Source organism: Prionailurus bengalensis, chromosome E2 (genome assembly GCF_016509475.1).
Source record: "Prionailurus bengalensis isolate Pbe53 chromosome E2, Fcat_Pben_1.1_paternal_pri, whole genome shotgun sequence".
In the NCBI taxonomy this organism is placed as follows: domain Eukaryota; kingdom Metazoa; phylum Chordata; class Mammalia; order Carnivora; family Felidae; genus Prionailurus; species Prionailurus bengalensis.
The window spans coordinates 17,226,472-17,238,807 of record NC_057352.1 but is presented as its reverse complement, the minus strand read 5'-3'; the positions used below and the strand labels follow the sequence as shown (position 1 = coordinate 17,238,807).

General features: G+C 39.4%; 2 protein-coding genes across 11 annotated transcripts in view; one reads left to right on the top strand and one right to left on the bottom strand.

Moving 5' to 3' along the window:
- ZNF568 (zinc finger protein 568) overlaps positions 1-11,844 on the bottom strand; it is an 80,447-nt gene extending 68,603 nt beyond the window's left edge. Inside the window, exons 1-4 of one of the 6 annotated variants that reach the window (XM_043600628.1) lie at positions 11,700-11,741; positions 10,382-10,448; positions 6,017-7,074; positions 4,418-4,476 (exon numbers count right to left, since the gene is read on the bottom strand). In XM_043600628.1, the coding sequence (XP_043456563.1) occupies positions 4,418-4,476; positions 6,017-6,032 (75 nt within the window). In that variant the 5' untranslated portion in view covers positions 6,033-7,074; positions 10,382-10,448; positions 11,700-11,741. Of the gene's footprint in view, positions 1-4,417; positions 4,477-6,016; positions 7,649-10,381; positions 10,449-11,699 lie in introns of those variants that run through there. The other 5 variants (XM_043600632.1, XM_043600627.1, XM_043600626.1 and 2 more) reach the window with 5 other exon arrangements.
- A 164-nt stretch (positions 11,845-12,008) lies between these two features.
- Positions 12,009-12,336, top strand: part of ZNF829 (zinc finger protein 829) — a 28,263-nt gene continuing 27,935 nt past the window's right edge. For 3 of the 5 annotated variants that reach the window (XM_043600701.1, XM_043600705.1, XM_043600703.1), the window contains exon 1: positions 12,009-12,268. The gene's annotated coding sequence lies outside the window, so the exon portion shown is untranslated. The remainder of the gene's footprint in view (positions 12,269-12,336) is intronic. The other 2 variants (XM_043600706.1, XM_043600702.1) reach the window with 1 other exon arrangement.

The window sequence follows — 12,336 nt, the reverse complement described above, 5'->3', positions numbered from 1 at the left end:
ATCCATTCATCAGTTGATGGACATTTAGGCTCTTTCCACAATTTGGCTATTGTTGAGAGTGCTGCTATAAACATTGGGGTACAAGTGCCCCTATGCATCAGTACTCCTGTATCCCTTGGGTAAATTCCTAGCAGTGCTATTGCTGGGTCATAGGGTAGGTCTACTTTTAATTTTCTGAGGAACCTCCATACTGCTTTCCAGAGCGGCTGCACCAATTTGCATTCCCACCAACAATGGAATACTATGTGGCAATGTAAAGAATGAAATATGGCCTTTTGTAGCAACGTGGATGGAACTGGAGAGTGTGATGCTAAGTGAAATAAGCCATACAGAGAAAGACAGATACCATATGGTTTCACTCTTATGTGGATCTTGAGAAACTTAACAGAAACCCATGGGGGAGGGGAAGGAAAAAAAAAAAGAGGTTAGAGTGGGAGAGAGCCAAAGCATAAGAGACTGTTAAAAACTGAGAACAAACTGAGGGTTGATGGGGGGTGGGAGGGAGGGGAGGGTGGGTGATGGGTATTGAGGAGGGCACCTTTTGGGATGAGCACTGGGTGTTGTATGGAAACCAATTTGACAATAAATTTCATACATTGAAAAAAAAAATAAAGTGTAAATAGTTTAAAACTCAAAAAAAAAAGATTACACAAATATTAAATATTCCTTTAAGAACTTAGAGCATGACACACAACATTTTTTCATATTTCTTCTTGGCTATTTTATATCCTTACTTTTCAAATATATTCTACACTCAGTTTGAATAGACTTGCCTTATTCTAAGAAAAATATTTAGAATCTTTACAAAGTCTAAAGATTAATTTAAAATTAAATTGGTTTAATAGTGATGGATCTTATCCAAAACATATGCTTTAAAAATGTATTGAAATCCTCTTTTAGGCCACATTAATATTTTAAGTTTTTTTCTCCCATATTTTTTTTCCTTATGGTTTTTTTTCTACTTTTACTATCTTCCATTTTATTTATTTTTAGTTTATTTATTTTATTTATTGAGAGAGAAAGAGAGAGAGAGAGAGAGAGAGAGAGAGAGAGAGAGAATATCCCAAGCAGGATCCACACTGTCAGCATAGAGCCTGATGCAGAGCTCAGACTCACAAACTGTGAGATCATGACCTGAGCTGAAACCAAGTCAGATGCTTAACTGATTGAGCCACCTATGTGCCCCTCTTCCATTTTATTTTTGAGCTGGTTGTGATTTATATATAGAATGCTATTGGTTTTATATAAATTAATTTTGTGTCCATATGAGATTGAGTTCTATTATTTCTCTTCAGCTGCCCACGTCCATAACTGTATCATCTAGATATCATAATTTTGCACACACCTTCCCAATGTGTATCTCACATTTTTTTCTCTTTTTACATGACTAGGCATATAGAATTATAGTAAATAAATGTGGTAGCATGGGGGTTTATGGGTTTGAGCTGCGGATTGGGCTCTGTGCTGTCAGCATGGAGCCTGCTTCTGGTCCTCTGTCCCGTCTCTGTTCGTCCCCGACTTGCTCTCTCTTTCAAAAATAAATAAAACATTAAAAAAACTTAAAAAAATAAAAAATAAATAAAATTCAAGTGGAACCACAGGGGTTCCAAAGTAGCTAAGAAATTTCTAAAAGACTATGAACAACATATGTGTGGTGTGTGGTGGGAGATGGGGAAATCCTTGCCTATGTAACAGGGTTATTTTAAAATTATGGTAATTAAAACAATGTAAACACACCCACACACAGAAGTATAGTACTGGTATAGATGTAGACAAATAGAATAAAGAAAGAGAATAAAGAGCCTAGAAACAATTAAGCATGTACACGATAAAGGTGGCATCACAAAGGAAATATCTATTTAACAATGGTGTTGGAACAACTGGTCTACATGCAAAAATGGTCTGTTTTCTTTTGAAAACAGACTATCTCTATAACCCAACATTATGAAAGCTATCTTAGAATGGGGTGCTTAGGTGGCTCAGTTGGTTGAGCATCCAACTCTTGATTTCATTTCAGGTCATGATCTTACAGTTCATGGGATTGAGCCCCATGTCGGGCTCTGTGCTGACAGCACAGAGCCTGCTTGGAATTCTCTCTCTCCCTCTTTCTCTCTCTGCCCCTCCCCTGCTTGCATGCACTGTCTCTCAAAATAAATAAACTTAAAGAAAAAAAAAAGCTATCTTAGAAAAGACCAACATTGGCAATTCATGAAAGAAAGGACTATTAAATACTGATGCTGTATATTGACTGAATTCTTATTGTATTTGGCCCATATTTATAATATGCTAAATGTAACTATCCAAATTTAAAGTGTCTATACAACAAAAGATACAAAACAACATAAAAGTGATAGATTAGGCAAAGGTATCTATATAAATCTTAATGCTAAAACAGGCATTCTTAAAATTCCCTAAAATCAAGTAGAAAAAAGACTAATATAAAATGAACAAATAATATGAACAGTCAATTGCATTCCTTCATTCATGAGTGGGCTTCAATCTGTACAGTATCATGGTGTGGTCCTAGAGTCAGGTTGTATGGTTTGAATTCTGGCTTTAATATACACGTCATACGTGAAGTTATGCCAACTTCTTAAACTTTGTGCTTTACTTCCTTCCTTGGTAAAAACTAAAATAATAATATCTACTTTACAAGCTTCTGATAATGATTACATGAAATAAGCTATGTAAAGTTTATAGCATAATACACCTGGCACATAATAAAGCTATTGTCGTAGAAAAATTTTTCTAGCTGCTTTTCTAGCTGTAGTCTATTCACACATAAATAAAAATTGCCATGGACTAGATTTATATCCGTATTGTAGAATGAATTTGGGACTGCAAGCCCAGGAACAGAGGCAGTCTATTTCTATTTGATAGTCCAAAACATTTGGCTTTCACATCTGACAAGAGCTATTATGAATTTTTTGATAGCTACGAGTATCCCACTTGCAGACCACAACTGCTTGATCTCCAGATTTCTACTACATAGACAAAATGCATGTGTGAACTATTTGGAATCTTCTTATAAAAGATGGCATTACCCACCAATTCAAAATACGCCTAAAAAATGTAACTGCAAATCTGAACAGTCTTTTTCTTTTTGACATTAATATTTTAAAATATTTACTGGCCACCTTCATTTCTTCCAACTGCCTCTTCATGTTCTTCATGATATTTTCTGTTTTCTTAATTATTGGTTTTTAAGAATTGTTAGTATATTTATGCAGCATTACAAAAGCTGTTCCCTTTTATAAAGGCAAAATAAGCTGTTTGCCTTATTACAGTGTTTAAGGGTTTTACCAAAGAGAAGGATTAATTGTATGAATCCAAACCAGGCATATTCTCTTTTATCTCATTGGTTTCATATGTCAAACTAAAAAGGCAATCAATGAATACAGCCAACATATCCCAAGGCCTTTTCAGGTGGGAAGGACTTCTACAGTTAACAATTATTAACAATACTTATCATTTATGGAGCACTTACTATATGCATTGAACCCTCCCAATATTCCTATGGGATAAGTATTATTATAGTTCCCATTTATAAACAATTAAAGCCAAAGAGATTAAGAAACCTGCCCATAACATGCACTTAGTAAGTTGCTGGGCCAAGATTTGAACCTAAGTCTCCACAGGCCTAGGGAAGCACTCTGCCAACAGGAGAAATAACTGCATGAACCACATGATCACACATCCAAAAGAAGTGTGTTTGTGTGTCTCAGGATGGAAAGTATAAGCTGAGAAAAAGAGGTAGCGAAGTGGATAATATTTAAACCACAGAGGTGTAAGGGATTCTAGAATTGGAAACAAAAAGAATTAAGAGCAAAGGAGAACAAGTCATTTTGCAAGAAGACAAAGAATACTGCATCCTCTGAGTCAATAATAAAAAAAAAATGTGGAAAGCTATAGATAAGAGAACTAGATTTTTCCATAGAATGTTAGTATGTTTTAGCTCAATTTGTAATAATCTCAACTGAAGAAAATATATATGTAGGATCATTTTAAAGATGTGTTCTATTTACTCTTCCAGATAATTTTAGTTTTTAATCTTTGGCCAGGACAGACTTTGAAAAAATCTAAGCTTAAAAGTATAAGAATGATGGTGCCAATGAAAAGCTTTCTCTTTCCTTCCTTCCTTAATAGCTTTTTCCTCATAAACAGTGCAAATTATGGAATAAACTTTGTGTCACAGTTTGCTTTTGTTTCTCCCACTCATATTCAAATTGAACTCAACTTTAATAACTTTGTATGGGCCGTATCCCAAATTTTACCTGGTTCTGATCTTCCATCTGTATTTTTCCTCACCTTAATTTTCATCAATTTAGTTTTTTTCCAATATACTGGTATGTTAAGGTAACCCACTACTACTGCATTGTAAAATAATACAGGAAACAAATAAATGCTTAAAACGTACAAGAGACCTGGTCATATTGTCTTCTTCCTCCAAAAGGTCAGAGTCCTGAGAATGCCAAGCTGAGGGAAGAGAAATAAAGCAAATTTACTTCAGAGCTCCAGACAAAGGACTATATAAATCCTCAGTACCAGGTGGCTATAATATCATCTATAATGATCCTCAAAGCACTGAGAAATGTTAGTGACCACTAGGATATAGAGATGCTGAAATGTACATGAAAGACTAATGTAATCATACAGGGCCCAATGGGAATTTATGAAAGGCTAAGTACAGGGTGCCCAATGAATTTATTGACAATATAGCTTTTCCCTAGGAACCTGTTATTTTATTCTTACTAGGAAATTTATTTCAAGTACATACTAATACATACTACAAAGATTAAAAAATTATATAATTTATGAAGCACTGCAAAAAACGTGGGAAAACTTTCATCAGAGACAAGTTATAGGCATTGTGAAACATTCTTATGATGGAAAAAATAAAATGCGATCATGATTCTAATGATATTTTCAAACAATTTAATTTAAATTTTAATCTAAAAAACTCATAGAAGAGTGCATATTTGCATTTACTTCTGCCCTCTTCCAAACCCAACCATGATGAAAGTAAAGGAACAAAGGAAGCTGAATTTCACAAGGATAAAGAATATAGAGACTTCAGCAGATAAGAGATATCAACAAAATTTTGGAAGCTAGAGACAGATGACTGTTATCTAATTAACTAGAGAAAGCTGCAGCTTAAGTGAGGGTGGGGGAAGGGTGGGGAAACCATGGCAGAACCCTTGAAAGGCTTAGGAATGGGGCACTAGGTACCAGGAGTATGGGATGGGAACCAAATGCAGGGATGGGAACAGGAGCAATGTAGAGAAAATAAGGGAATTAAAGTGAAAGTTGTAATGTTGAAAGATGAGGTATCCTCCCTCTCCCCCCTCATCACTTCCTACCCTTATTTGCCTTCCCAAAGCATTTCTGGCTTATACTCCTCAAGCAAAATCTAGGACTTCTTGCTGGGAAAACTGACCAGCCCACCCCCCCACCCCAAAATAGATGCACATCCTGGCATCTGGTCAACCTTCAACCTCTAATAACACCATATTAGAAAGAAGGACTAGGAGAAGGTGAGTGGGGGAAGGGTAGGATGAGGAAGACAAGAAAGAGGTTAGGTAGAAAACAGAGATAAATCCCTATCTCCGTTGTCAAAAGTCACCAGGAAATATCTAAAACTGAGAAATCAAGCATGAGCTGTATGAGGATGTTATTCAGGAAAGTGGAACTGAACACCAAAATGTTCAAAATGGTTGCTTCTAGGGAGTGGGATCAAGGGATGAGAAAGGATAGAGTAGGAAATTTTGCTTATGGTTATATATTTGACAGCCCTTTACAAAAAAATCTAAATGTAAGAGAGATAGAAATTACATTTAAAATACTTATTTTAAAAAATCAAGTGAATAAATAAAAAACAAATGTCTACCCTGCACAATTATCACCAATATGAACTTTCTTGCTAGGAGTACTGAATTTCCTAACTCTTTTTACTCTTTCTGCCCCTCAGTGTACAGCCTTTCTCTCCTAAACTCTGCTCATCTCTGAACCACCTCACCTCTCCTTTCCATCATCTGGGTAAAACGCTCCACTGTCACACAGCTACTGCTGATGTCTCAAGGTTGAGAAGTCATTCAGGCTTTGCCCACTCAGGGCAGAAGGGTTAAAATAAGCTGCAGATCCAGCAATCCCAGGGTCCACTCTATCTCAGGACTCTCCAGCCTCCAGGAGAGGTCTCAGGTCAGAAGGTCTCCTTCCATGATGGATACCTGTCCTCCAGGCTTCCTTTTAGTTACATCACAGATCTGTCTTATCTTTGTGGAGGGAGGACCTGTGGGCTTATGATACAAATCCAATTTACTTGTTTTTTCTCACTAGATCCCTATGGTAACCAGCCTCCAAGATGGCTCCTAATGATCACTGCCTTATGGTATTCATGGTTTTTGTACACCCTTCCCATGCTGAATAGAGTCGATCTGTTTAACCAATAGGATGTTGCAGAAATGACAGTGTGTGACTTCCGAAATTAAGCAATATATGACATTGTGGTTTTTATATTGTACATTTTTGAACCATGCACTTTGAGAGAAGCCAGCCACCATTCCATGAAGACACTCAACCACCGATAGGGAGAGGCTCCTGCCCTCAGCTAACACTAGCTTGCCAGCCACCTAGGAGGCAAATCCTCCACCTCTAATCTAGTCTTCCAAAGACTGCAGCTTTGTCAACATCTTGACTGCGGCTTCATGAAATATCTGAGCCACAGTATACAGATAAGTTGTTCCTCATTCCCCACAGAAAGTGAGACAATAAATATTTCCTGTTGTTTAAGCCACTAAATTTTAAGGTAATTTGTTACACAATAGTAGATAACTAATACAGCCCCAAACAATTAACTTCCTTGCTTATAATTCACATTCATTGGAATCACTGACCAGAGAGGCTGGATCCAGAGACAGCAGAAATCTGGAGGAAAACCCAAAGACTTAGCAACCTAGGTTGAACCAAGTGCTCAGGAGAAACACCAAGACTATAGATAAACAAGGTAAACACTACAGTGATGTTCACATAGTGTCTGCTCTTCAAATATCTTCTGTGAACATAAAGGTGCAGACCCTGTGCAGAGACAAATACAAAGGTGAGTAAAAAAAGACAGCTTTGCAGCAACTCTAGATTCGGAGTAAAAGAGAGCTGCAGCTATTCCATTTCCCATTTATCTTTGCAACTGACGTAAAAGAGTTGCAATTTAGAATTCCAATACTCTTCATCTGAAATGAGAATTATACTCACATCACAATGATATTGGATGAATAAAATGGCCAAGTTAAGAAATATTATCATCTGCTTTGAGCCTTTAGTAGGTAAAAAGTAAAATAATAATATGCAAGAGAATAATCCTTGCACTGTATAACAGAACAAAATAAAACAGTAACGTTCAATTACAATAATTTTGAGATATCCTAATATCTAATATCCTAATATCCATCACACAGTTTCTATTTTTTCCCCTATAGCAATTATCACTAACAAACTATATAATTTATTTATCATACATATTGTCTGTGTACCCCCTCATATAAACTCCATGAAAACAGGGATTTATTTTATCTGTTTTTTGCCATTGATGATAGGTGCTCAAAAAAATATGTTCATTAAAATGGTGTCAGGGCGGGGCGCCTGGGTGGCTCAGTCGGTTAAGCGTCCGACTTCAGCCCGGGTCACGATCTCGAGGTCCGTGAGTTCGAGCCCCGCGTCAGGCTCTGGGCTGATGGCTCAGAGCCTGGAGCCTGCTTCTGATTCTGTGTCTCCCTCTCTCTCTGCCCCTCCCCCGTTCATGCTCTCTCTCTGTCTCAAAAATAAATAAACGTTAAAAAAAAAATTAAGGGGCGCCTGGGTGGCGCAGTCGGTTAAGCGTCCGACTTCAGCCAGGTCACGATCTCGCGGTCCATGAGTTCGAGCCCGCGTCAGGCTCTGGGCTGATGGCTCAGAGCCTGGAGCCTGTTTCCGATTCTGTGTCTCCCTCTCTCTCTGCCCCTCCCCTGTTCATGCTCTGTCTCTCTCTGTCCCAAAAATAAATAAACGTTGAAAAAAAAAATTTTTTTTAATAAAAATTAAAAAAAAAATTAAAAAAAAAATGGTGTCAGGGCACCTGGGTGGCCCAATCAGTTAAGCGTCCGACTTCAGCTCAGGTCATGATCTCACGGTTCATGGGTTTGAGCCCCGCATCAGGCTTTGTGCTGACAGCTCAGAGCCTGGAGCCTGCTTTGGTTTCTGTGTCTCCCTCGCTTCTCTTCTCCTCCCCTGCTTGCTCTCTCTCTAAAATAAATTTAAAAAACATTTAAAAATTTTTTAAATGGTGTAGCCACAGTGTGCCTGGGTGGCTCAGTTAGTTGAGCAGCTGACTTCAGCTCGTCACGATCTCACGGTTCATGGGTCCAAGCCCCGTATCAGGCTCTGTGCTGACAGCTCAGAGCCTGGAGCCTGCTTCAGATTCTATGTCTCCCTCTCTCTCTGCCACACTCTGTCTCTCCTCCCCTCCCAAAATAAACATTAAAAAAAAATTTTTTTTAATGGTGTAGTTACTATGGAAAACAGTATGGCAGTCAAAAAATGAGGGCGCCTGGGTGGTGCAGTCGGTTAAGTGTCCGACGTCAGCCAGGTCACGATCTCACGGTCCATGAGTTCGAGCCCGCGTCAGGCTCTGGGCTGATGGCTCAGAGCCTGGAGCCTGTTTCCGATTCTGTGTCTCCCTCTCTCTCTGCCCCTCCCCCGTTCATGCTCTGTCTCTCTCTGTCCCAAAAATAAATAAACGTTGAAAAAAAAATTAAAAAAAAAAAGAAAAACAGAATTACCATATGATCCTAAAATTCCACTTCTGGGGATGTACCCAAAAAACCTGAAAGCAGGGACTTGTACACCCATGTTTACGGCAGCATTATCTGCAATAGTCAAAAGGTGGAAGCAACCAAAGAATGTGCTGACAGATGAATGGATAAACAAAATGTGGTGCATACATACAGTGGAATCTTAGCCTTAAGAAGGAAGGAAATTCTGATACATGCTTTCACATGGATGAATCTTGAGGACATTATGCTAAGTTAAACCAGTCACAAAAAGACAAATACTGTATGATCCAAACTATATAAGGTACTAAGTCAAATTCATATAGACAGAAAGTAGAATAGTCGCTCAGACTGGGGAATCCAAGGAATGGGGAATTATTGTTTAATGGGTATAAAGTCTTGCAAGATGAAGAGTTCTATGGATGGATGGATGGACGGATGGTGATAGTGTTATAGCAATATGAATGTAATGCCATTGAACTCAACATTTAAAAATGATTAAAATGTTAAATGTTTTTAGCTTTATTGAAGTATAATTAATACACAAAAAATTGCACACATTTAACATATACATCCTGGTGAGTTTGGACAAATGCATATATCCAGTACCAATTCCATAACCAAAGTACTAAACATATCTATTACCTCTAAAAATTTCGTGTTCTTGTGTTTTGTTTCTATAAGAATAATTAACATGAAATCTATACTTTTAACAAAGTTCATAATACTGCTTTGTTAGTATAGGTTCTATGTTGTACTGATCTCTAGAACTTATTCATCTGGCACAACAGAAACTTTATACCCACAGAACAACAATTCTCCATTTCCCTCTACTCCCAAGCTCTGGCAACCATTTTTCTCTTCTCATGCTTCTTGAATCTGTTTTATATATGTCATACAAACGGAATTGTGTAGTACTTGTCCTGCTACTGGCTTATTTCACATAGCGTAATTGTTCTCCAGGTTCATCCATGTGGTCACAAATGGCAGGTTTTCCTTCTTTGGATAATATTCCATTGTATATATATGCCACATTTTCTGTACCTGTTTATCTGTCGATGAATGTTTCCCTATCTTGGCTACTGTAAATAATGCTGCAATTAAAATGGGGGTGCGGATATTAAGATGGTAAATTTTATGTTATGTTATGTGCTGTTATCTCTATTTTATCAAAATTTAAAAATATATATACACATACACACATATATATAAAAACACATATGTACACATTTTTATATATACATACATACACACACACACACACACACATATATATATACACATAAATATGTATTTAACAAATGAACTCCACTAACTTGGGGCATTTAAAGTCAGAAGAAAGTAATACATTAGACAAGAATAACATAGAAATGAGTGGGTAGTTTGGAGTTCAAGTGTTTGAAAATCTTAAGTTGGGATTTTGCTATGTGTGCGTATTAAAAATTCAAGGAAAAGAACAGAAACCAAAGCACTGAAGAGGGAAAGGGGAATAAGGTAAATGTGCACAATAAAAAAGTCGCAATAAGTAAAAAACAAATTTATATCAGCAATGCCAATAAATGCAAATGAATTAAACTCACCTATTAAAACAACATTCACACAGGATAAAAGAGTAAACAGCCCAGCAATATACTCTTTACAAGAGATCTGAAGCATAAAAACATAAAAAGAAGGGGCTGGAAAATGAAATTCCTGGGTAATACAATAACAAAACCTGAAAAGGAATATTATCAGACAAAAGAGAACTTGGACTAAAAGGCATTCACCAGGATAAAGAGACGTTTTGTAATGTGGTAGATTAGAATCTTGGTCTCAATTCTTCACACACTCCCTCCCCCCCCCCTAATATTCACTCTTCACCATGTAACTTTGCCTTGTGCTCCCATTTTGGGTGTAACTGACATTAAGCTTAGCCATGTGGCTTGCTTTGACTAACATATTATTAGCATATTTAGGAGCAGAGGTTTTTAAGGGTGTTTGTATGATCTGTCTTGGGCTCTGGTGATTCATAATGAGGAGAACATGTCACGGTTAACCACTGTCCTTTTAGCCTGAGCAGCAGAAAGAACACATGTGGAGCAGATTTAAATCCATACTGCAGTCCAGCCAACCCCAGCCTAAGTAAACTCAACACAGAAAACCTGTGAACAGGTGACCATGAGAATAAATGCTTGCTGTAGTTCGTCACTGAGTTTAGGGGTAGTTTGTAAGGCAGCATTATTATCATAACAATAGCTAAATTATACATATGATAAGAAGCAAGCCATATGATGTTGAGATAATGAACCTGGAAAAGGTCGACAGGAAAACTGGAAAGCAGCAGAAAAGCGCCAAGAACTTCCAGGGAAAAAAAGACAGCAAAGGAGACTAAGGAGTGGCCAAGGAGGGCAGGGAAGACTGCTTAAAACCAAATACAAAAAAAATTTATACAGATTTTTTTCCCAAGCAGTTACCATGACAAACGCTACACCGAAGTCAACTCAAATAAGACAAGAACCACTACACATCACAAACACCTCACCATCGACCTTCTCCGAGAACCACACAAACACCCTACCGCCACACACAACCACAACACCACAATCATATATCCCATCACAATTACTCCATTACACTCACACGCAACCACGCCCCCTTACTCTCACACACATCACCCAGTCTCTCTCACACACACACACACACACACACACACACACTGACTCCCACCACAGTTTCTTGTTCCAATAACTCCAACCACCCGACAGGCGCGTACTTCCCAACCCCGGGCACTTTGCACCGCTGCCACTCCAGACGCGCAGGGCCTCCTCAGAGGCCCCGCCCCGTGAGCAACGCAACTGAGCAGCCCAGACACCTCAAACCCCTCCCCCATGCCCCGCCGCGGGGACGCGGTAGCGTCACCTGCTGGAAACGCCCGAATGCGCATCCACAGCGCAGTATGTGGGAGGCTGGGTGAAAGCGACCCACGAGAAAGGTCCAGGCCAGGCGCCGGCAAGGCTGAACCATCCCTTCGCGCCCGCCTCCCAACGGACGTTTCTGAGCACAACAACACCTCCCAGAAGGCTTCGCGGCCCGATCCAACTTCCGGCCAGAACGCAGTCTGAGTTTCCTGTGTGAGGGAGGGGCGCGGGCCAGGTGCGCGCTCGAGGGCCGGCTGGAGCCTGCCAAGCTACAGTGCCTCTCAACCCTGAGACTCGGCTAGACGCCGAGAATTGCAGTTACAAGTCGTTTCGGGAGGGGCCAGGCAGGGCGCCGAGAGGAATTGGCTGTGGGTCCAGCTTTGGACCACATTTCCCAGAGGGCCGGGTGGCCGGTCGCTCTTCTCGCAGGAACTCGAACGTTTCGTCACGTCTGGCGGGACCGTTAGATCCATGAGGTGAGGGTCCGTGGGTCCCGGGGGAACAGGCTCGGCTATGCAGGTTGCAACCCCGGGAGACCCGAAAGGCCTAAGTTGAGGAGACCGGAGGCAGGTACGGAATTGGGTCCCTCTGTCTGTGCGAGCGGAGCTGCATGAAAAGGGGAGGTTGTGGGATCGTCT